This window comes from Xyrauchen texanus, chromosome 32, assembly GCF_025860055.1.
Source record: "Xyrauchen texanus isolate HMW12.3.18 chromosome 32, RBS_HiC_50CHRs, whole genome shotgun sequence".
Lineage (NCBI taxonomy): Eukaryota > Metazoa > Chordata > Actinopteri > Cypriniformes > Catostomidae > Xyrauchen > Xyrauchen texanus.
Window position 1 is genome coordinate 6,516,638 of NC_068307.1, and position 23,345 is coordinate 6,539,982.

General features: G+C 39.2%; 1 protein-coding gene across 8 annotated transcripts in view; it reads left to right on the top strand.

Moving 5' to 3' along the window:
- Positions 1-23,345, top strand: part of LOC127626308 (IQ motif and SEC7 domain-containing protein 1-like) — a 268,015-nt gene extending 244,670 nt beyond the window's left edge. For 7 of the 8 annotated variants that reach the window (XM_052102015.1, XM_052102016.1, XM_052102019.1 and 4 more), the window contains 12 exons: positions 160-1,421; positions 2,276-2,437; positions 3,707-3,829; positions 4,445-4,611; positions 5,207-5,346; positions 10,936-10,965; positions 11,287-11,412; positions 11,700-11,799; positions 12,674-12,835; positions 13,792-13,968; positions 17,451-17,500; positions 19,697-23,345. In XM_052102015.1, the coding sequence (XP_051957975.1) occupies positions 160-1,421; positions 2,276-2,437; positions 3,707-3,829; positions 4,445-4,611; positions 5,207-5,346; positions 10,936-10,965; positions 11,287-11,412; positions 11,700-11,799; positions 12,674-12,835; positions 13,792-13,968; positions 17,451-17,500; positions 19,697-20,218 (3,021 nt within the window). In that variant the 3' untranslated portion in view covers positions 20,219-23,345. The remainder of the gene's footprint in view (positions 1-159; positions 1,422-2,275; positions 2,438-3,706; positions 3,830-4,444; positions 4,612-5,206; positions 5,347-10,935; positions 10,966-11,286; positions 11,413-11,699; positions 11,800-12,673; positions 12,836-13,791; positions 13,969-17,450; positions 17,501-19,696) is intronic. The other variant, XM_052102021.1, reaches the window with a different exon arrangement.

Sequence of the window (23,345 nt, forward strand, 5' to 3'; positions counted from 1 at the left end):
AGATTTGACAAAATGTGAAGTCTAGAATACTGTATTAGATGGATAGTTCACAAATGTCAATTTTTGGGTGACCTAGTCCTCCAAGAATAAGGAAAGGGGGACATTTAGATGTTTAGGCAAAGGTTTGCTTCTGTCTGTAAATATACTTTTTTTCCACAGGTTGAAATGCTGGAGCGCAAGTATGGAGGGCGTTTTATAACCCGACATGCTGCACGCACTATCCAGACTGCCTTCCGCCAATATCAGATGAACAAGAACTTTGAGCGCCTCAGGAGTTCTATGTCAGAGAACCGCATGTCCAGACGCATTGTTTTGTCCAATATGAGAATGCAGTTTTCTTTTGAAGGACCTGAAAAAGTCCACAGTTCCTACTTTGAGGGGAAGCAGGTGTCACTTACTGAAGATGGGTCTAAACTAGGAGCCTTGGTGCAATCAGAGCGTGGTGAAATGGTCCCTACCAAGATGAAGACACCCGCTGTCCAGAGTGATTTCACAGACGCCATCACAGAGCTGGAGGATGTTTTCTCTCGGCAAGTGAAGTCGTTGGCCGAGTCGATAGACGATGCTCTGAACTGTCGGAGCTTGCATGGTGATGAGGGTCAGCCTGAGCCCACCAGAGGTCGTGCAGACCTTGAACAAGAGGTTACTTACCAGGTTAAACCTTCCCACGGCAGCGACCACCGAAAACGAGACGAGATGACAGCGTCCTACAGCGATGTGACTTTATATATAGATGAGGAAGAGCTCTCCCCTCCTCTTCATCTATCACAGTCCGTTGACAGGCCTTCTAGCACAGAATCAGACCTCCGTCTGCGTTCTTTGAACTCTTCACAGGACTACTGGTCACTAGCTCATAAGGATGAAAAAGGGGACACGGACACTAGCTGCCGGAGTACCCCGTCTCTGGAGTGTCAGGAGCAGAGACTGAGATTAGACCACCTCCCCCTGCTTACTATCGAACCTCCCAGCGATAGCTCAGTTGAGTTGAGTGACCGCTCTGACCGCAGTTCACTCAAGAGGCAGAACGCCTACGATCGGGGTGTCGCTAGCCAGAAGGGCAGTCCTAAACACATCCCTCCTCACACCCTCCCCCTACGAGGACCTTCAAGAGATGATGATGCCCCTCGCCATCGACCTCGCCAGCTGGAGAGCCACCTGGCAATCAATGGCACCGCCAACCGACAGAGCAAGTCAGAGTCTGACTTCTCAGATGGTGATAACGACAGCATCAACAGCACTTCCAATTCCAATGACACCATCAACTGCAGTTCAGAGTCCTCGTCTAGGGATAGTCTTCGAGAGCAGACTCTTAGCAAGCAGACGTACCATAAGGAGACGCGCAACAGCTGGGACTCGCCTGCATTTAGCAATGATATAATTCGCAAGAGGCACTACCGCATTGGCCTGAACCTTTTCAACAAGTAGGTGAAGCACATTGAATGTGTGCTTTTTGAGTTTGGAGTGACATGTTTTGAGTGATGATTTTCATTAGCACCAATCTGAGCTGTGTTAATAGCTGTGAAAAATCACAGTGCGCAAACAACACTGGGAGCTAATGTTTTTTCAATTATCATCTTAACCCAAGCACACACTATTAAATAAATGTGTGTGTTTTCCACTTACAGACATTTATTATAATTTTGGTGCTTTTATTTATTCATTCCATGCCCGTGTGCATGCATGTGGTGTTGTCTGTTTGATTGCCACTTAGAGCATTAAATTAGCTTTGCGAACAACCAATTAGAACCGTGATGACACCAACATTCATGTGGTTGGGTTATTGATAAATTCCTATTAGCTCAAGACAAGGAATGCACACTACCCCAAAACCAAAGCAATTATCTGTACTTTAGACAACCAAGTTTCATTCTTTTTTTAAGCATATTACAGTGGTGGAGAGATTATCTTTAAGCTTGCATTTTTATTTTGTGATCATGAGGTCCTCCAATGTGATTTTAGTTCTTATTAAATGGATCAAGTTTTTTTGTTTGAAACTGGTTTGTGGGACCTGTGCATATTTTTTTCCAATAATGTTTTGTGTGTTGTGGTACGTGTTTTTTTTATTTAAAGCTTTGTTTAAAGCGGGAGCCTTCTAATTTAACATGATTGAGGATTTGCCTGTCTTTGCACCACCATTATTTTCCTTTTAATCTTGTGTTGTAACGGTCCGGTCATAAGAGCATTCTTGATCTAAGAGCTGCTTAGTCACACATTGTGACAAGTTCACTTATACACACGCAGTTCAAACTCTTTCTTTTTCTTTTATAAAATCTAGGAAGCCAGAGAAAGGCATCCAATACCTGATTGAGCGAGGATTTGTCCCAGACACACCTGTGGGTGTTGCACACTTCCTGTTACAGAGGAAGGGGCTGAGCCGGCAGATGATTGGCGAGTTCCTGGGCAACAGGCAGAAACAGTTCAACAGAGATGTTCTTGAGTATGTGCACAAATCCTTTATTAGTTTCCACATTGTGTTTAATATTCAAACAAAGCAAAGTTATTTCCAAAGTGCATGTATTACTATTTGTGTACATAAGAGAAATGTTTTTTTTTGTTTGCTTTTTTTTTGTCCCTGAATCTGACATGACAAAAAAAACACACTTCAGTTTTAACTAAATTATTTACTGATTTTATCTCTGTTCTACACTCTAAGTAAACCATATTTCCAGTACATATCATATTCTGTAAAGAAAACATACATAACAAAATTCCCCAACTGGAATTCCATTCAATATTTATCATGATCTTTAATGTTAGGACGCTTCTCTGTAATTATGCTTTTAGCTTTTCTTCATTTTTCTTTCCTCAGCAGAATGAATATGTTGAATTCCATTTAGCCTGTATAACTGGGGCTGGTGTAAATATCTGTGTTCCCTCCTGAGACAAACTTACCACTATGTCCATATCCAAGTCTTTCAGGCTCTTGTGGCTTTAAATGCATTTAGGATCATCGCAGACTATTGTTTTGCAAACTGGTTCTTTACTATTGCAGTGTCTCTTCTTTTTAAAATGCATTTAGGATCAAAGGTGGAAACATCATAGTCCATTTTTTTAAAAACTGGTTTCGCAACCACCGCAACCACTTACTGTCCCTGTTTTGAAATTAGTGACAAACAATTATACCAGCCAGCCTTGTTTTGAGATGAAAGTGTGAGAGGATATATTTTTGCCTTTATATAAACTCTCACACTGATTTTAAAAGTATAAACTGAGGTGTCTGGGTTCGTGGACTACTTTTCCAACACTGTGTCTGTGAGTGAATCACTCTTAAATTAACTCATCCTCACTTAACAGTTAAGATAATGGGGGCAGATAAGGCCACTCAGACTGTGTTCATCTAACCCTGATAGCACTTTTTAAAAGGCACTTCCTTGAAATCAGTAAATCTTGACATGTGAGATCAAATGCGCCCATTTCCCTGGAGCAGAACAGACCTCAGATAGCTTTGAATGCCCCATGACTGTGAATTTGAGACTGAGAACTTGTTTCATTAGGAGGACTAATTTAGTTTTTTTTTCATTGTCCAGTAGCAGTTACCCTCTCAAATTCAAAGACAATCATGTGTACCCTGATCATTAAAAGTACATGGAATAGAATGTCAATAGAATTAACAGAATTTATAAAGAATGTGGATTAGGAAAATAACTCACAGTTCCCAAAATAATTTGGATAATCTACGGTGTATCTGTTCTCATTTATTTTCCAGCTGTGTTGTAGATGAGATGGACTTCTCAGCAATGGAGCTGGACGAAGCCTTGAGAAAATTCCAGGCTCACATCCGGGTGCAAGGAGAAGCACAGAAGGTGGAACGACTCATTGAAGCCTACAGGTGAAAAAAGAATCATGGGTCTCCAGTTTGAACTAACTTTCTACAGTCTCTTAGTAAAGAGAAGCAGTGTTGGTATAAGCTTGGGGGTAACACAATCAAAATGTATCAATGTTAACGTTTTTTTTGTTCACTTTAATTTAGTTTGATGTTTATTCCAGGTGAGAACCAAGAGCGAGGATAGTTAATTTTCTTGGCCTTCATTAGATTTCAACAACACAAAAGCATAAAGCAGTCCCTCAGCATGTAGAGAATGTTGTTCGATCGGCTGTGAAGGACTCTTCTGTCATTTGAGCGATCATGCCAGCTCATAATGTGTACCAAGATTGCTTTAATGGTTAACTGTTGCCCTTAGCTCTTCAAAAACTATTGTTAAAGTGAAACCCTTTCAGCTAGATATATACTTTAATAATGAACTGTTTAAAGCCTATTGAAGTGTTATCCGAAAGAACATAGCTTTTTAGCACAGTAGCCACTTTACCCTTTGCTGTCATGTTAGTGTAGCTAGAACCAATTACTCACTAGAGCAGCTATTGATTCTGTTCTCTACTGAAGTGACACTTCATATGCTCATTTGTTTCAGCTTTGATAATTTGCTATTTCTTTATTTCGGTTCAGTCAGCGATACTGCATCTGCAACCCGGGGGTGGTGCGTCAGTTTAGAAACCCGGATACCATCTTCATTCTGGCATTTGCCATCATCCTCCTCAATACGGACATGTATAGCCCAAATGTGAAGCCAGAGAGGAAGATGAAACTGGAGGACTTTGTGAAGAACCTTCGCGGTGAGAGTCAGATTAATGGTCTATTTAATTATGAACTGAATCTATATTAGCCGTGAATTCACCTTCAAAGTGATTCAGAGGTATTTGTCATACTAAAAATAATTAACTGAACTTAATGCATGTGTTCCAATTGATTAATGACTTCTTTGGGATAGCAATTACATTTTTCAGGTTGTCACAGCCTTACATAGCAATTTGGGCAAAACCAACAGAGGCTCACCTTTAACTTGGATATTCAAATATATTAATATTTTACTTAAAATGTACACTGCGTCCCAACAAAATGTGATTATATAAAGTTAAAAGCAATAAAAGCCATCACTTCCATGTTAATCACCGTTTTTGTCGTAACCAGCCACAACTACAACAAGTAGCAAGACATTTTGCTGTGGTTACCCAACCACTGTGAAATCTCATTGGTCCAAAATCTAGCCCCAAATAACTGGATATTAAACATCAAATATGTTCAGATTGTCACGTTGTGCAGCATTTGTTTGTCACTGTTTAGGTGTTGAAATTCTTTCCAAAAATCCTTTGGTTGTCCTATTTGTCCATGTGCCTCTAATTGTTTTCGTTATGCATTTCCTGTGCAAAGGGGTGGACGATGGCGAGGACATCCCACGTGAGATGTTGGTCGGCATCTATGAGCGAATCCGGAAACGAGAACTGAAGACTAATGAAGACCACGTGTCCCAGGTGCAGAAGGTGGAGAAACTCATCGTCGGCAAGAAACCGGTGAGTGACATCTTTGATTTTGTCTTCCTGTAAATAATTTTGTTGCTAATTTATTTTCCTTTTATCCAAATGACTTACAGTTTGCTCATCAGTTGTTTGGGGAGCTACTTTAAATCATGAGTAGTTAGAACTTTGGCAAACTACATTGTAATTATATAGGCAGGATTTAACTTTTAGTCAGAACAGTATTTATCTGAAACAGAATCAATGAGGGTCTCTGCATGTGCGCTTGTATGTGTGTGTGCAAAAGTTATCACCAGAGTGATCTGCCGCTCTCAGCCTGAAACATCAATAACGTAAGCACACATTTAAAAGTATGTTCCCCAACTCAAGCGTGGTTATTTGCACTCAAATTGCCTGGTAGATAGACACAAATTAAAGACAAACTGCATCCTCAAGTGTTGCTGCAATGGCGAAGTATGTTAACCTCGTGCGACCCCTCATCCACATGCGTGGACATGGTATTTTGGCTTCGCAATGCATCATTTAAATTAATTTAAACTGACTGAATATTGTTCGAAAGACCCTAGACTGTCATTTAAGGGTTAAACTTCTGGTGCACCGAGTCACGTGACACAACAACATTATGTCGATTTCCAGAGCCAGCAAAAGCCAAAAAGTGTCCATTTTGAACTGTTCTAAGACCAGTACAGACAGACAGCAAGTCATGTTAAGTCATTCACTAAATAGGGAGCAAGGGAGAATCCTATAGCTCTCTAAGCAGCTAAGTGCATTTATTCCAAAAATCCAACCTAAAGTTCAGTTTCAGGCTGCAGATGATGTTTGGAGCACTCAACATGTTTTGCAGACATGGAACAATGGTTGTCAGTACATAGTTTCAGAATATATCATGTATAATTTTATTTAATCATGGTTGCCAGTGATTGGATGTTGCTGGCCATTACTTTAATTCAGTATGAATTATGCTAATTATAGATGTAATGTCTGTAAAGTCTCAAAAACATGAAAAACCAACACTCCTGGAAACAAAGTAAACATTTTAAGGAAAACAATCTGACTTTCTAAAGCTTATAATTTAAAATTTCACAACTTAGTCCCGCTGTCCACATATGTGGACATACATTTTTTGGAAAACGTTTTGCTTGTTTATTAGGTGCTACTGGTTACAAATAAAAAAGGAAATGGAAAATGCACACAGCTGTCGCGCACTCAGGAGGCTAAGAAGTTGTGAATATGTGGTTTTCATGCGGACAACCCGGGTTCTAATCTGCATTTTGACCCACTATTTCCCATCCTGTTTCCTGTCACCACTCATAATATTTCCTTTAAAACTACTTATAATAATGAATAAATATTAATATAAAGGTTGATTTCCACAAAGAGATTTGGTCGCGGTGATAGTTGTGGATTTGAGAGAAAGGTATGATCTAGGTAAATTTCACAGTGGTTTTACTATAGTTATATTGTAGTAACCATTTTTTGGGCGAAACTCAAAGTTTTAATACAATTAACCATAGTGTTACTACAGTAATATGGTGTTAATTTAGTAGCTAATGTATGTTTCATTTTGTTGTTACTATGATTTTACTACAAAATACTGTGGTGATACTATGTTTACTGTAGTAAAACGATGGCATGGTACATTTTTGTAAAGGTAGGGGTAGGTATCGTGTAGGGTGTCTGTGGGACTCCAATAAACAAACTGCATAAACACAATAAACAAACTGCAGTGACACTGTATGTTAGTATTTGATTAGGAGTGCATATAGTTTCTACCACTATTTGCACCAGGGTGCAAATAGCATCTAACAGTATTTGCACTAAGTGCATAGAAGGTGCATTTTGTTGCTATTTAAACTTAGTGCAAATTGACTGTCTTATTAAATACAACATCTGTTTCATCAGACTTGCGCTTGCCACCCATTGTCGTTTTTTACCTGGAACTGTTGACTATATCGAGACAACAAAATACACTACTTACCAGGGAAATTTAAACAAATACACTGGATAAAAATAGACCATGATGGAAATTTTACAACTCAGTTCATTAGATATTTGTTGAGCAACCTTTGTATGTGATCTGTAAAGCTGGCACTTGTGTGTCAATGGCCAAAAAGTCAGAAAATACAACAAGGTGAGACAAATGTGAGAGGAGAAACAAGCCCTCCGACTCCATTCACATATTATCCTAAAATCAATGAGACTTTAAGTTAGTTACCCCCAACACTTTGCTTAGCACAGGATAGTTCTCCTTTAACAACTTCAGGTTAAGGTACTTTGCTCAAGGGCACAATGGACTGTGCCTTCTAGGTTTCTATGAACCTTCAACCATTTACTTACCTGCGCAGATCATTATCCACTACGCTACACCACTCTTAGCACCATTTCTACTATCAAAGCCTTCTCTTTGCTATTTGTCATGTCGTGAACAAAGATTGACCACAGTTCTAGAAAGAACACTTTATCGATTTCAGTCACGGTCCAGTGGCATGAAATCGAGGCCATTGCCCTTTCATTCACCTACTGCATGTTCAGTGAGCAAGCTGTTCCCACTCTGTGCAGTGAAGATCTTAGGGTCTTATCGCTCTGTCAGCCACTGTATGTAGACACTATCCCTTTATACTCTCAAGAGGCACATGACATTGAGGATCCGAGAAGATTCTTTATCTACAGGATGTTTTCCCTCTTTATGACGGATCTAATAATGACAATCTCCAGTCCTTCACGGTGCTTGACTGTGGTTTCTTGCGTGCATGTGTGTGGCCGCATGATAGGTCGTGTGATAGAGAATTACGTGATGCTCTGCAGTGATAAATTGGATTACCTTCTCCACTGAAGCCATCAGAGTTAGCTGAAGATTAACTCAACTGAACATTCACCTGCTCTGCAACTCAACTGTATATCAAGCAGGACAAATAGTTACCTAAATAGACATTAGTAAAGGAAGACACCTTAATTAATTTGAAGCAAATGAAAATGAAAATCAGTGATTTTCAGAGTTGTTTTTGCTGACTACAAATTTGTATGAAAAGATATATATAAGTGTTTCGTTGGCTATAGGCCATGCCCATATTTTCCGAACGTCATCGTTTTCCAAAATATTCTGTACTAGAGAGATTTTCGAAAGTATCTGTTATTGGTGAAGGAAAAACTAGGGATGTCCCGATACTGGTTTTGGAATCGGACACGCATATACTTGTTCTCGTGCTCGTAAAAATGCTCCGATACCAAAAACTGATACCATTTGACAGACGAATGTCATTCCGTATATTCTCAATGCACAAATTTTAGTCAAGTCAAGATTCTGATTTGGGCCACTTCCATATGTGGTCCTAAGTTAGAAACAGGTCTGATTTTTTTTTTTGCAATGCCACCTCAGTCTGAACAGTCATATTGGAATTCATGCGACTTTCACGTCACTCTCGACATTCGTCACAATGCTGCACTGGGGGGAGTCACTCTGAAGATTTTACATACCAGTAGTTCTTTGGTCACTCTGTGAATATGGAAGACAGCTGCGAAGGTAGTCAGTGGAGGGACAGTGAGGTGTTAGAACTCATAAGTATTTGGGGTGACAGCTCTATACATCAAAACTTGAAGGGTCTTATCGTAACCAGTCTGTGTTTGAGAGCATAGCGAAAATTTTGCTCTCTTTCTCCTCATCTTCATCCACCTTATCACCTGCTCACGAATTCGCTGGCTTCCGCTGCACATCACATTATACATTATGGCCGCCATGCTTACTTTGGTATGACAGCGTGCTGTGCGTGATATTTTTGTTTTTTCTTCTTTTGCACATGCGGGTCAGTTCAGGACAATGACGAGTTCACACTGGAATCTGATATTGGCCACATTTAAAAAATAATGTGAACACCCAAACAAAAAAAAAATCTGAATTTATCAGTAAGGCTTGCAGTGTGAACGTAGCCAAAATGTTCATACCATTTAGAGCTTGTTGGCTCATACATGAAAAACACCATCATGAGCATCGCACGCTCAGCAGGCAGAGCGCTAATTTACATTTTAGCGCAAGGCACATACAGACTACATGCTTACTTTATTAAATAGCAGCCTTTCACAGATTAAAAATCACTTTGAGTCTAGTAGCGACTGGCTTTTCCGGAGTGGGAAGCTACTGTCATAATGTCAGAATTCCATGGTCAAACAACACAGAAATTCAAAATATATAAAAATATCAAAATAAAAGCTCAATTTAAATTTAAGGGAAAAAGTATGACAAAAGTAAAGAAATAGATCACTACTGTATAGTTATGTAATGTTCACTGTAATACTACTAAAAATATTACTAATAAATCAATAGCAATTTTATTATATTTAAGCAATATTCAGCACTTTATTTGATATAAATAACTCAAATGTTTTATTTTGGATTGTGCTGTGAGGTTCTGTATTAAATCACATCATTTGATACAAATAATATAATATGTTGAAAATTAATTGTTATACTTTCTTTTGATTAAAGATTTGATTAAATATTTTATTTAAACACAATTTTGATGACAAAATTAAAATAAAATGATATGAATTTCAGAAAAGAAAAAAAAATCAGGTATTGGACTCTGTATCGCCGAGTACCAGAAAGTAAGTACCGTTACTTGTAATTGTTCTCAAAGAGTAATGTTAATTGTGTTGTGAATATGCTGCTTGCTTAAAAACAAATTGAATACTGAAAATGTTGCATAGTGAGGATGTCTTCAAAAATAATGCCATAAATAGTTTTCATTTATCAATTAACGTCATACAAAGTGCAGTAAACATAAAAAAAGCTAAATCAATATTTTGTGTGACCAACTTTACCTTCAAAACAGCACCAATTCTCCTAGGTACACCAGGGCACTAGATAGGATGTTCCAAGCTTCTTGGAGAATTTTCAGTGGGGGTCTCTGTGGGGGCAATGACATCTGTTGCAGGGCTCCCTGTTCTTCTATTCTGTTTGCAAAAGTAATGTTTTGAGTCTAACATGTATATTTCCTATTGACACACTAAAGCTGAAAATATGAATAACCATCCTAAGACAAATGTTTTTGTGAAGCATCTTACGTGTCTAAGACTTTTGCACAATACTGTATATATAAATATATACCCTGCTCTCTAGAAATCTGCATCAGCTTTTAGAAAATCCATGTCGGTTAAAGACTAGCATATACCTTGACTAAGGTCTGTCACTTTAATGAAAAGGGGTTTTAGGAAGTTGTTCAGATAATAATGATCAACGCAGTATACATCCTCCTCCCACCGGAGGTGCTAGTCTCTCAAGGCCAACCCTGCTCCCTGGTGTATCTTCGGCACACCTTTGAAGAAAACATAATGGAGAGTTGCTGTGTCTGAGCCTCCAGCCTGCTGGCACTGTAACCTGGGTGCTGTAATTAGGTTTTTTTCAAAATGGTCCAAGACTTCCTCTCACAGTTTCATGCAATGGCAGTTTGGCTCCTCATTAACCTCCCTTCTCACCTCATTTACTCTGTACAGCTCACATCTGACAGGTAGATGGTGGGGCGTCTTCATGACAAGGGAGAGAGTGACACTCTCTGACCTTCAAGCCTCTCTCCAGTCCTCTCTGTGTGATCACTCATTTCTCATCCGTCTCTGTTTTTTTTCACCTTTCAGATTGGGTCTCTGCATCATGGCCTTGGATGTGTAAGTGTCATGTTATTTTTGTAATTGCTTTCAATTTCATAAAACAATTTGACTTGGGTACAGTTAGGGTTAGGAGGTTATGGTAAGGCTTGGGGTTAGTCTAATAATCATAATTATAAAAATTATATCATTAATACATTTTGTAATTGCGCACAAATTTTATAGCTTGGCAAGTGATTTCAGGCTCGGTCGGATGGGCCTTAAAATTTGACAGGATGAGTCGGGTCACAAAGTCTCATTTGCAGACCAGGTTCAGGATTCAACTTTATGCCCATACAAAGCATTAACAAAAAGTAATTCATATTTATGACCTGCATGCAGGTACTATCTCTACCACATCGCAGACTGGTATGTTACTGCAGACTGTTTGAAGTGCCCGACCCTAACAAACCTCAGAAGCTGGGTCTCCATCAGAGAGAGATCTTCCTCTTTAATGATCTTCTGGTGGTAAGAAAGCATCTCATCCATGTGCCCTGTCATAATTGCCAACATATATTATGCCTGCATCATACGCTGACCATTTATTGTTATGTTGTTATGTTCTTGTTATGTTTGAATAATAGTCAGACTCAACACATATTACATATTTAGTCCAGTTCTGGGTCACCAACTGTACATCATATGTGCACAAAACCAACAGAAAGTGTTACTCAGCTTTTCCAAAGGCTTAAGAGAGAAAAGCTGAGGATAATCAGGAACAGATGGGGTCCTAATGTGTCATGCTTTTAATTCAGGTCACTAAGATTTTCCAGAAAAAGAAGAACTCTGTGACGTACAGCTTCAGGCAGTCCTTCTCTCTGTACGGGATGCAGGTGCTTCTGTTTGAAAACCAGTGTAAGTACCTTCAGAAAGGGTCAAAGTCACTTTCACCCCAAAATGCCCTTTTCTGACCCATGTTTTTTTTTTTTTATGAAATCCCAAAAAAATAAACAATTCTGGCATCATTTAATCAATCTCATGTCATTCTCAACCTATATGACTTTTTTTCTTCAGTGGAACACAATAGGAGAATTTTGAAGAATATTCTGTCCGCTCTTCTCCATATAATGAAAGTGAATGTGGACTGGGGGTTGTCAAGTGCCAAAATGACAAAAAAGCACCATAAAAGTGATCCATACAACTTGTGCTCTATATTCCAATTTTCTGAAGATAGAAATGTAAGAATAATAGTATTTATTCACTGATAATATTCCCCTCTAGTGAGCTTATAACCATTGCGAACGTATCTTTCAGTTGAACTTGAGATCTGAATAAGTAATTTTTGTCATTTTGGATCTTGAAATTCCCAGTCCTCATTCGCCTTCATTATATGCTAAAAAGTGATCCGGATATTCTTCAGAAATATCATTTTTGAGCTCCTCGGAAGAAAGAAAGTCATATGGGTTTGGAACAACATGAGGATGAGTAAATAATGGCAGAATTTTCATTGTTGTTTGAACTTACCCTTTTAAGCAGAGACTCAACACACAACAGCTGTTACTGTTACACAACAGCACAGGTAAAGAACGCACCATGAAACAGATAAAGGTCATACAAGTACTTTTGATTGAAACAAATTCATTTTCAAATAATTGTGTATTATTTTCTCATGAAGAAAATTAAATATCTGATTGTGAAATGTGAGAATATCGATCTCCGCATCCCTCTAAAAAGGGCACGTCATGATCTGCCGCTCTGTAAATATTCCTCTCCTGCTGCTGTTTTTCAGATTACCCCAATGGAGTGCGTCTCACTTCAGCTCTTCCAGGTGCAGACATCAAGGTTCTCATTAACTTTAATGCCCCCAATCCGCAAGACCGCAAGAAGTTCACGGATGACCTGCGGGAGTCCATCGCAGAGGTGCAAGAGATGGAAAAGTACAGAATTGAGTGTAAGACTCCATAACCCAGCTCATGTCGTTCCAAACCTGTATGACTTTCTTTCTTATGCAGAACACAAAAGATGTTTTCATGAATATCGCGAACCGTCTTCTCAATACAGTGGCAGTACATAGAGACTCACTTTAAAGCTTAAAAAAGGACTTTCATATCATATGCCTTCAGAAGACTTGGAATATGACGCACAAGCCGAATTGACTACTTATGATACTTCAGGGTCCTTTTCTAAGCTTTAAAATGAATCCACTGCCATTGTTTTAAAAGACGGAATGTGATATTCATTAAAACATCTCGTGTTGTGTTCAGCGTAAGAGAGGAAGTCATACGGTAACTGCTGATGAAAACGAACTTCCTTGTGTCGTCCGTGATTTTATGTTCTTAGTAGTGATTTTATAAAGTTTCAGTAGTTTTAACAAATTCCTAATGTGATAATAAAATGTCTCAGAGCTGTTTTCATTGCTGAAAAGACCAGTTTATGCTGGTCTTGAACTGGTCTAAATGATGGACCACCATGTTGACCAACATGACCAGCACACCAGCATCCAAAAAACATTTGCTGGCCTTCGCAATGATCCATCAATTGGGTTACAAGTTTGAGCACCTCAAATGAAATCAAAGCTCTCACTTGGAGGGGCCTGGGTAGCTCAGCGAGTAAAGACGCTGACTCGTCCTCCGCCACCCGGATTGAGGCGAGTCACTACGCAACCACGAGGACTTGGAGCGCATTGGGAATTGTGCATTCAAAATTGGGGAGTAAAAGGGGAAAAATAATCTCTCACTTGTATCTTCAAATCATTTTTATAAATAGCCATGTCAAATGTCTCAAAACATTTTGGGCCCATCAAGCATGTGATGGGCCCAAAACACTTAGATTGCCATTTCCAAGCAGGAAATGGCAATCTAAGTGTTTGAAATGACATGATCAGTGAAGTTTTTGAGTTCTTTGCAGCTGAACTGGAAAAGCAGAAAGGAGTGGTCCGTCCCAGCATTTCCCAGAGCTCAGGGCTTAAGAAAGAGACAGGAAATGGCAATCTAAGTCGCGCAAGTCTGGACGACAGCTACGCCGTGGGTGAAGGCCTCAAGAGAAGTGCCCTAAGCAGCTCCCTACGTGACCTTTCAGATGCAGGTGAGGTTACGGACCATTTAAAAGGACAGTTCACCCAAAAAAAAATGTATCTGTCATCTTTTATTCACTCTCATGTCGTTCCAAACTCGTATTACTTTTTTCTTTTGTGGAACACAAAATTAGATGTTTGGTTGTATGTTAGTCTCAGTCACCATTCACATTCATTGCATTCTTTTCCATGTATTGAAAGTGAATATTGACTGAGGCTAACATTCTTCCTTATGGGTTTGGAACAGCATTTTAGGTTGAGTAAAAGATGACAGAATTTTCATATTTTTATTGGGCTATCCCTTTAAAAAGAATCAACTTCAACCTTATTTTGTGTAGTCTTGTCCAAAAAATACTTTGCCTCTTGCCAAAGTAGCGTGCTGAATGCTTGCTTCTAAATCAGTGTTTTAGACCACAACCATAAACCTCAATTATGTACCAATGTCCTTCGCCCTGGCTTAAGAATGTAGTTGCATCCTGGCAAATATTATTCTTCACATTAGGCTGTTCTTCCCACTCTTTAATTGAACCTTCACCCAATTTACGAGCTGTGATATCTTCTTTCCCTATCTAGCTTATAGTTTTGAGCTATAAACATGGACGTCTCTACACAGCAAAAATGGATAGTGTGAAGTGTGACCTCACATGCTTTCTCTGTTAGAACAATCAGTTGACAGTGTAATCGCTGTGTAAGTGTGAACTGAACTCAGCCGAGCTTGCCGCTGAGCTTGACACTGTGCTTGTGAACCTGTGAGATGTCTTGCGAAGCTATGAATACACTCCAGCAATCCTGTAGAGTGGCTTTAGGAAATCAGTACAGAGTGCAATGAATATATAGTACAGTAAATGCCAGTCTAAATGTGAATTTGGTTTTGAGACTTTTTAATAGCTGTCTAGTTTTGGGTCATTGGAACTAGCCGATTTTCATAAGCTTTATTTACATACCATAGTTGTTCAAAAAATCAATGGATGTCAGCACCGTTCAGAGAAGTTAAAGGGATAGTTCACTTAAAATGAAAAATCTGTCATAATTTACTCATTCCAAACCTGTATGTCTCTCTTCCTTATGTAGAAATATAAAAAAATAGATATTTTAAAGCTGAAGTATATAATTTTTCGACACTAGCGCCACTGAAAGGAACTGAAAAAGCAGACAATGTTTTCCAAACAGATTTCTAAATACACCATTGTCTGCTGTTGTTCAAACAGTCAGATAATCCCGCCCCCAACTCACGCCATTGGTTGAGTAATATTGTCGGGGCGGGTCTCTCAAAACAAACAGGAATTTTTATAGCACCATGGGACACAGTGCATTGCTTCAAAACTAAACAAAATAGAAATTATCATAAAATATTTTAATACTTTGACTTGTTCATGTTACAAAATCGTTTTTGTTTCTTTAAACGTCTCCATCTGTTGCATCGCAAACATGCCATCTACTGACCATGAGTTTCATGTGCATGTGCCTACATTCATTTATGTGCTCAATACTTCAAGGTAAATGGATTCGTTTGTTTAATCACATCATCTATTGCTGTTACATGTAACCTAAAAGGATACATACACTCATTTACCACTTTATTAGGAACACGTCTACACCTACTTATTCATGCAATTATGTAATCAGCCAATCGTGTGCCTGAAGTGCAGTGCATAAAATCATGGAGATACGGGTCAGGAGCTTCAGTTAATGTTCACATCAACCATCAGAATGGAGGAAAAAATTTGATCTCAGTGTTTTCAGTGGCATGATTGTTGGTGCCAGATGGGCTGGTTTGAGTATTTCTGTAACTGCTGATCTCCTGGGATTTTCATGCACAACAATCTCTATCAGAATGGTGCCAAAAACAAAAAACATCCAGTGAGCGGCAGTTCTGCGGATGGAAATGCCTTAATGATGAGAGAGGTCAATGGAGAATGGCCAGACTGGTTCGAGCTGACAGAAAGGCTACAGTAACTCAGATAACCACTCTGTACAATTGTAGTGAGCTGAATAGCATCTCAGAATGCACAACACGTCGAACTTTGAGGTGGATGGGCTACAAGAAAGAAGCCTTCTGTTCTTGCTGACAGAAGTGGAAGCCGACGTGGTCTTCTGCTGTTGTAGCCCATCCGCCTCAAAGTTCGACGTGTTGTGCATTCTGCAGAACTGTAGCTGCTGAAATCCCAGGAGATCAGCAGTTACAGAAATACTCAAACCAGCCCATCTGGCACCAGAAATCATGCCATGGTTGAAATCACTGAGATCACATTTTTTCCCATTCTAGTGGTTGATGTGAACATTAACTGAATCTCCTGATCCGTATCTGCATGATTTTATGCACTGCAGCCACATGATTGGCTGATTAGATAATAGCATGAATACGTAGGTGTAGACATGTTACTAATAAAGTGGTTGTGAGTGTATCTCGACATTTGTAAGTCCTTCTTGGTTGTTTTTACCATGTTGTATGTCAGCCTGGCTATACACTTTGTAGACCTATATGTAATCTGGACTGGATAAGGAATAGTTTAATTTAAAGATCATTACCTTAAGTTGTGCCATTCCAAGTAATTTATTCATCTGTGTTAACTGAAATAAACTAAAAACTAAAATATATCGATAAATGAAAAACCCAAAACTATAATAACCTTGGTCTGAAGGAATATAAAGTCTCCTTTATGGGTGTAAACTCCTGAAGAAAAATAGTCCAGTATCTCATGTCAGTCATAGCATGCATGCACCATCCGCCAGCGTATGCACGCACAGTACAATGAAGGATAATTTGACTTGCTCACATTCGACTGTTCGCAGATGCTAAGTGTTCGTGGCAAAACCGAAGTATACGTTGGGCTTAAGAAAGTCATATAGGTTTGGAATGACATGAGGGTGAGTACATTATGACAGAATTTTAGTTTTTGAATTAACTATGTCTTTAACTGCTCCAGGACTGAAATGATTTAATGGCCTTGCCACTCGAAGATCACGCATGGCATTATCTGCCAAATAAGCCACATTAATTTTGTTATACAGCAGTTTATAGCACTGTTAACATGGTTTCATTCTGCCAGACTACAACATTTGCATTTACTTTGACATCAAATATGGTGTCTTAAATCATGATAAATGAAACTGAATTATGTTTCTGACTTTGTTTGCTTGTTTTTGTCTGATTGTAATGCTTTACTGTTGGTTTTAAGTGTAGGAACCTTCCATTTGCTTGCAGTCATCAAAAACCAGTTTGTTTAGTCACTGTTCAATCCAAAAGTGTCCAGATGGGATGCTAGAAATCGTCGCTTCTTTTTGCTGCAGTATATCCCCATCCTTTGGCCCATCAAAAGCTCCCTACCAACCTTGCTCTTTCTTCCCCCCAAGGTGTTTCACCCTCTTTGGAGACTATAAGCTGCTTGCATTGTGTGTCTCGATAGCACCCCCTGTAGGTAGGCAGGATATATACGCCTCTATATATCTGTCCGAGCGTGCTCTAATCTATCATATTGCATGTCTCGCTCAGGCAAGCGGGGGCGCCGCAGCAGTGCAGGATCTCTAGACAGCAATATGGAAGTAAGTATTGTGATATAGGATGCAAGAACCTACAACACACAAAAACCTACAAAAGGACGCTCTTCTGTTTGACTTTGAAAGTGTTGCACTTTGAAACTACAACTTTGTGCTTTTGTTTTTAAGATAGCCTCAAAAAGTGGCCCCAAAAAGTTTTTAAAGAGCGTAAAAGTATGGCTCAGAAAGACAGCTTTTGTTTGCAGATGCCATTTGGATTGATGTTTTGTATCTAAGTGAAAGCCATTTAGATATTTTATGCAGGGGCGTAGATTCCAAGGAGGGGGTTACCCCGAATTATCAAAACAAGCAAGTACAACTCTCCCATTATTTATACCAAGATCAATGGAAATATGTTCAAAGCCCAATGTTCAAGCCAAATCTACGCCCTTGATTTTATGTGCGACTCAATTGCCCAAAAGTGTCCAAATACTTTGTGGGGCCACTTTATGTACCTATTTTTTCTTTTTCTGGTCTTGCTACCATCTTTTTTGGTTGCGTCTTTGCTTTGTAGTTTCAGCTGTCTGTTTGTGTGTGGTGTTGTTTTTGGACTAAGTAGGCCACCCTGCATGTATGGGCTGCCCGTTCCAGTGGCGCTTATGTGGAATGACGGGTAATACCGCCCCCATGGCTTGAATCACATATCATAACATCTCCATGGTTCAAGATAGCCAGCATGATGCAACCAATGCAAACATCCTATGTCATATACAGTGGGCTGTGTCTTTTTATTTTGTAAATTGTTTTTCGCCTTCCTAGTGGCATGTTTTACTTGGCCGACGCAAGTGAACAATGGTGTGCCGCATTACAGCACTTCAAAATGTGCAAGCCTCCATTTCCTCACCAACTTCCAACCACTCTACCTGTTCCTCTCCAACCCAGAGCTCCTTTTACCTCTCAGAATGCCTTGGAATTATTTCCCATCTGTCTACCAATAAACATAATGAACTAGAGGGAGGATAGCAAAGGAAAAATAGGATTGTCATCCAGTTGAGTTACTTTACAGGTTATAATGTGCACCAGTTTGACTGGCAGCTCACTCTGAGGTGCCTATTTTAAACTGGAATACACGATATCCTTAATACATACTTGAGAAATACTAAACTGACTAACTCAAGCTTGCCTATTCCAGCTTCTGCATGTAATGCATGGCTTTCAGGGATCTGCTTCTGCATCTTTTATTAAAACATTAACTGCTGATGAATCGTCTGGTGTATTGTCTGAGTGTCATGTCCTTGTTTTGTAATACTGAAATGAAAGGAGTCATTTTTAGACTACTTTTGTATAAAAGAATGTTTTAGGCTATAAGGTATTAGATTTTTTTTTCTGAAATTTGTTGAATATTATGCCTACTACAACTTACAATTATACAATAAGAAAATTTTATTTTACAGTGGCCCCAAAATGTATGTGAACACAAAGGAATAGATCCATTAAAATATAATTTCTTTACTTACCTTTATGCCATCTCAAACTTGTATGACTTTCTTTCTTCTGCGGAAACCAAAGATATTTTGATAGAAACATTAGGGGATTTTGTCCATACAATGCAAGTCCAACTTTTTCAAGATCCAAAAAGGACATCAAGCCAGTATAAAGGTAATTCATAAGACTCGAGTGGTTTAATCCATGTCTTCTGAAGTGATACAATAGCTTTTGGGTGAAAAACAGACCATTTTTTACCATAAATCTTGACATCTGCGGTTTCTTAGGCGTGATTATGATTTGAAGCTTTATTACACTTCCTTGCGCTTGACCAATTGTATGGAGAGAAAAAAATCATATCTCCATCAAAATATCTTCATTGTGTTCTTCAGAAAAAAGAAAGTCATATAAGTTTGAAATGGTGTAAAGGTAAGTAAATTATTTTGTAGTTCATTATATAACATATTATTATATATTATATAATTTATTTTAAAGAAAGGTACCACAGGAACACTTTTCAAGCAAAGAAGGTTGTAAGGTTTCAAATGTAAAACAATTAGATATATTGTTCCAAAAAGTATAACTGTTTGTCAAACATTCGTGGTACATAGTTAATGTGCTAAACTACACCTGTAGTTACTCTGCTAGGACAATTAGAGGGGAACTGACTTCATACATCCACTATGAATTCTCCTTGAGAATTCTGTACCCATCTCATGTTTAACTTCACTGCTCTCTCTCTCTCTCTCTCTCTCTCTCTCACTCGCCTTCCTGCAGGGGTCCATCATTAGCAGCCCCCACATACGACGGCGAGCCACGTCCAGCCACGACTGCCCCTCACACCAGCAGTCCATCCCAAACTCCTCCTCTCTTCTGGGCTCCATTTTCGGCACCAAGAGGGGCAAGTCACCTCTGCCTTCGCAACCCTCCCACCCCTCTCACCCGACACTCATCTCTCACACCCCACACCCATCCAACCTGCACCACACGGCCCGCGAGGGCGTCTCCGAGACCCAGGCCCAGATGCACCCCCACCACCCTCAGTTCTGCCACATACAGCAAAACCCCCCACCCTACCACCACCACCATCACTACCACCCACCAACGCACGTTCAACACCCCCCTCACCAGTTCCACCCCACGCCCAGCCACTCGCACGGTCCTCATGGCCTTGGGCCACACCCATCACACCCCACGCACACCCAGCATGCGCCTCACCACCACACCCAGCCACCCGCCCCTCCTACAGCACCCAGTAGCACCAAACCCAAACACAGCGGCATCAGCACCGTGGTCTGAGCCCGTCTCCGAACGCTTTCCTCTGGGACTGATTTTGGCAGGTCGCCTGGCAGCAGACCGTGGGTCTTTTAGCTTGTGTACTGAAGATTGTAACGTGCAACCGATTGTTGCTGCCTACCAGGACGCAATTGGGGAACAAGAACAAAGTGCACCTTCACTGTTTTACTTCATCCAGAGCCCGTCACCTCTGTAGCATTGGCCTTCTCCTCTGGGGCTGCTAGAACTCCTATCATCACCATTGTTACCAGTCAACGCCCAAGCTGTAGACTCCCAGACAAAGTAGAGACTTTCAACCTTCAAGAAGCATGCGTAAAGACCGTGGCAACTGTTTTCTTGTACCTACAATACCTAAAATGCATTATCATGTAGCCTGCTTATTAGTTTCCAGAAACTATGTTTTGGCCCAGAAATGGTCTACGGACACGGCCATGGATGAAGTCAGTCGCAACACGTGGTATTCCAGTATTTAATGTAGCTGTAGACCACACATTTCTGTGATATAGTTAGGGGACTATAATGTGCCAATTACTAAAAAGCAGTGACTGAGAAAAAGATTTGCATTGTGTATGTTGTGCATATAGTATTTTGTAAAATAATAATAATAATGTTATCAGCTATTATTGTTATTATTATTGTTAGAGAACATAACGATCCAAAGCCTCTACTCTCGAAATAGGAGTTACAAGTTTCCAATAATACTGAACACAGTGTGACCCGCTTGATTAGGTGGCCATTTGAACAACGTGGAATTTATCGGTTGCCTTTGGAAGATTCAGGTCGGAATCTCCCAATCCGGGATGGCTGTGTTTGCTTCACCTCCTTAGGGATCTATGTAGCGCAAACCAATCACAGGGATCGTGGGAAGGGGAAGGGTGGGACAGGAACTAAGCCGAGCTCACCAATGGATCCTACACTCAACATGCTGCAACATGGTTTTATTTTTTTAACTATTTTTTTAGAGATTAATAAAACAAAATGAAATAAATGTACATTTGAAGATGTTTATGGTATAGCTGGTTAAAACAGAGAAGGCTATTTTGGAAACACGTTTAGCATTGGGGTAGCGTTTCGTTTAGAATAGTCAGATGTATTGGAGGAAAGCGGGCTGCACTTCAAAGTTGACCCAATTCTCTCCCCCGTATTTCAAGGGTTTGTTTCAAGTTTGTGCTAAGATGTTGATTTTCTCAGCGGGCTGAGTGCCCTCTTCTTCACTTATGGAGTGTTAACACACACTCATATTCTTCTGTCCCCCTGTATGAATGCCTTTCACTTGCTCAGAAACACAGCTAATGTAATGTTATCTAATGTCATGTAAACTGCATATAATATGTAGCAGTGTTTCAGCCCTCAAAATGGACAGTTTTTCACACATATCCCCTTTCTTGGTTCAATTTTTGACTTGTTTTATACTGTATAATATATAAATGGCAAAGGGGCTGTGATTTGATTTAGTTTTGTGTGTGAATGCTCTTTCAACTCAAGCACAGAGCTTCTAAACAGCACTTCTCTTTGTAAATAATCACTTCATGTACAGAAAGATTGCTCTATGAGACCATTGTCAGCAATTACGACATTTGCTGGGCATTTTTTCTTTTTCTGGTCTTTTTTTTTTCTTCTTCATGTGCAATATGTATGGTTTTGTAAATTTAAAGTTTGCAAGGTTGTAAATTCAAAGTTATTGTCCCAGTTTTTTTTGTTTTTTTTTTGTTACATCATATCTCTTATATCATATGTCAAACCCCATATTGTTTCTCACTCCCACCGACAACTTATTCTCCCTTGTCTCTCTTTACCTGCAACCTGCAGTCAGGAATGTCAACTCAAGTACTCTTGCATGTAAAGTTATATTGTAAAAAAAAAAAATCTCTCGATATTGCATATTTCCAGAGATATTTTCAGTGTTACAGTTGACCGTTGTTAAATGAGTGATGATAAACATATTAAAATCTGTAGACTTTTCATTCAACTCTGTTCCATGGAAAAGTCTTTAACCTATTTTGCACCGAACTAGTTTCAAATAGATGACATTTGTTTACCTGACCACTGGGATTAAAATTGTCAAATATTTTATAAAAGAGAATATTAGCAGTAACCTAATCATAAGTGTCAGTGGAGCACATTCATATAATAGATGCTTACAGAGAATAGAACTTAAATCTGTCATGGTTATTATCAGAGTAGACTTCCTTACACCTGACTTGTTCCTAGGATGCATTGCAGCCAGCAAAATTGTACAGGACTAGAATAGTTTATTTCTGTGAACGAATGTGATCGGTCAAAGCCATTTCACACTAAATAAATTCATTCTGGGATAAGAAACATCAAGATCAACTTTTTTAATTTATTTTAGTTTTTTGATTGATTTTTCACCTTTGTGTTGAATGTATTCAGATTTCAATTCAGTGCGGTGTATTGTACATGTATTGTGGTGCTTCATCTTTTGTATATTACTGGACTAATCAGGCGAAACTTCCCAAAACTTTGCATGCAGCTGATGCCTAGCACCACTGGTTGAAATGTGAGCTTATAAACATAAAATGAAAAAAATGTGCTTTCTTTTTATTTTCGGTTCTTTGCCATCTTTTGTTTGCTTAATTGGTTGGTTTTATTGTTTGTGTTTATTTTACGTGATGTTTGCTTGTTGCATTTTATGCTGCGCCACTGCGTCTCGGCATGTATATCACTTGTTGCTGTATATATCACAAACCATAGTGAGAAATTAGACAAATAAAGCATATCTATAGAAATCTAATATGGATGATAAAGGGAAAGTGTAAGGGTGGGGGCTGGGTTGACTTGTACATAGTCTGTATAATACTTTTTTGTTTTTCGGTCAGCCATTACACTGACGCTGTAGTCCTTCTCCATTTTAACATGACAATGCTTCTGCTACCAAATGTGCTTCTTGAATTTGTCATTAGAATCTTCTTTAATAATCCGACTGTTACATGACCGCCTTTCATGTGCGTCCACTCAAACATCTCATTTTTTTAAATGACCAAACAAGGAGAGGAGAACTATGGTTTTAATATGCATTCTTTTTCTAAGTAGATGAAGAGACCCTATTGATGTTTAACTATAACCGTGACCATGTTCAGAACATTAAATAAAACAATATACAGTAATA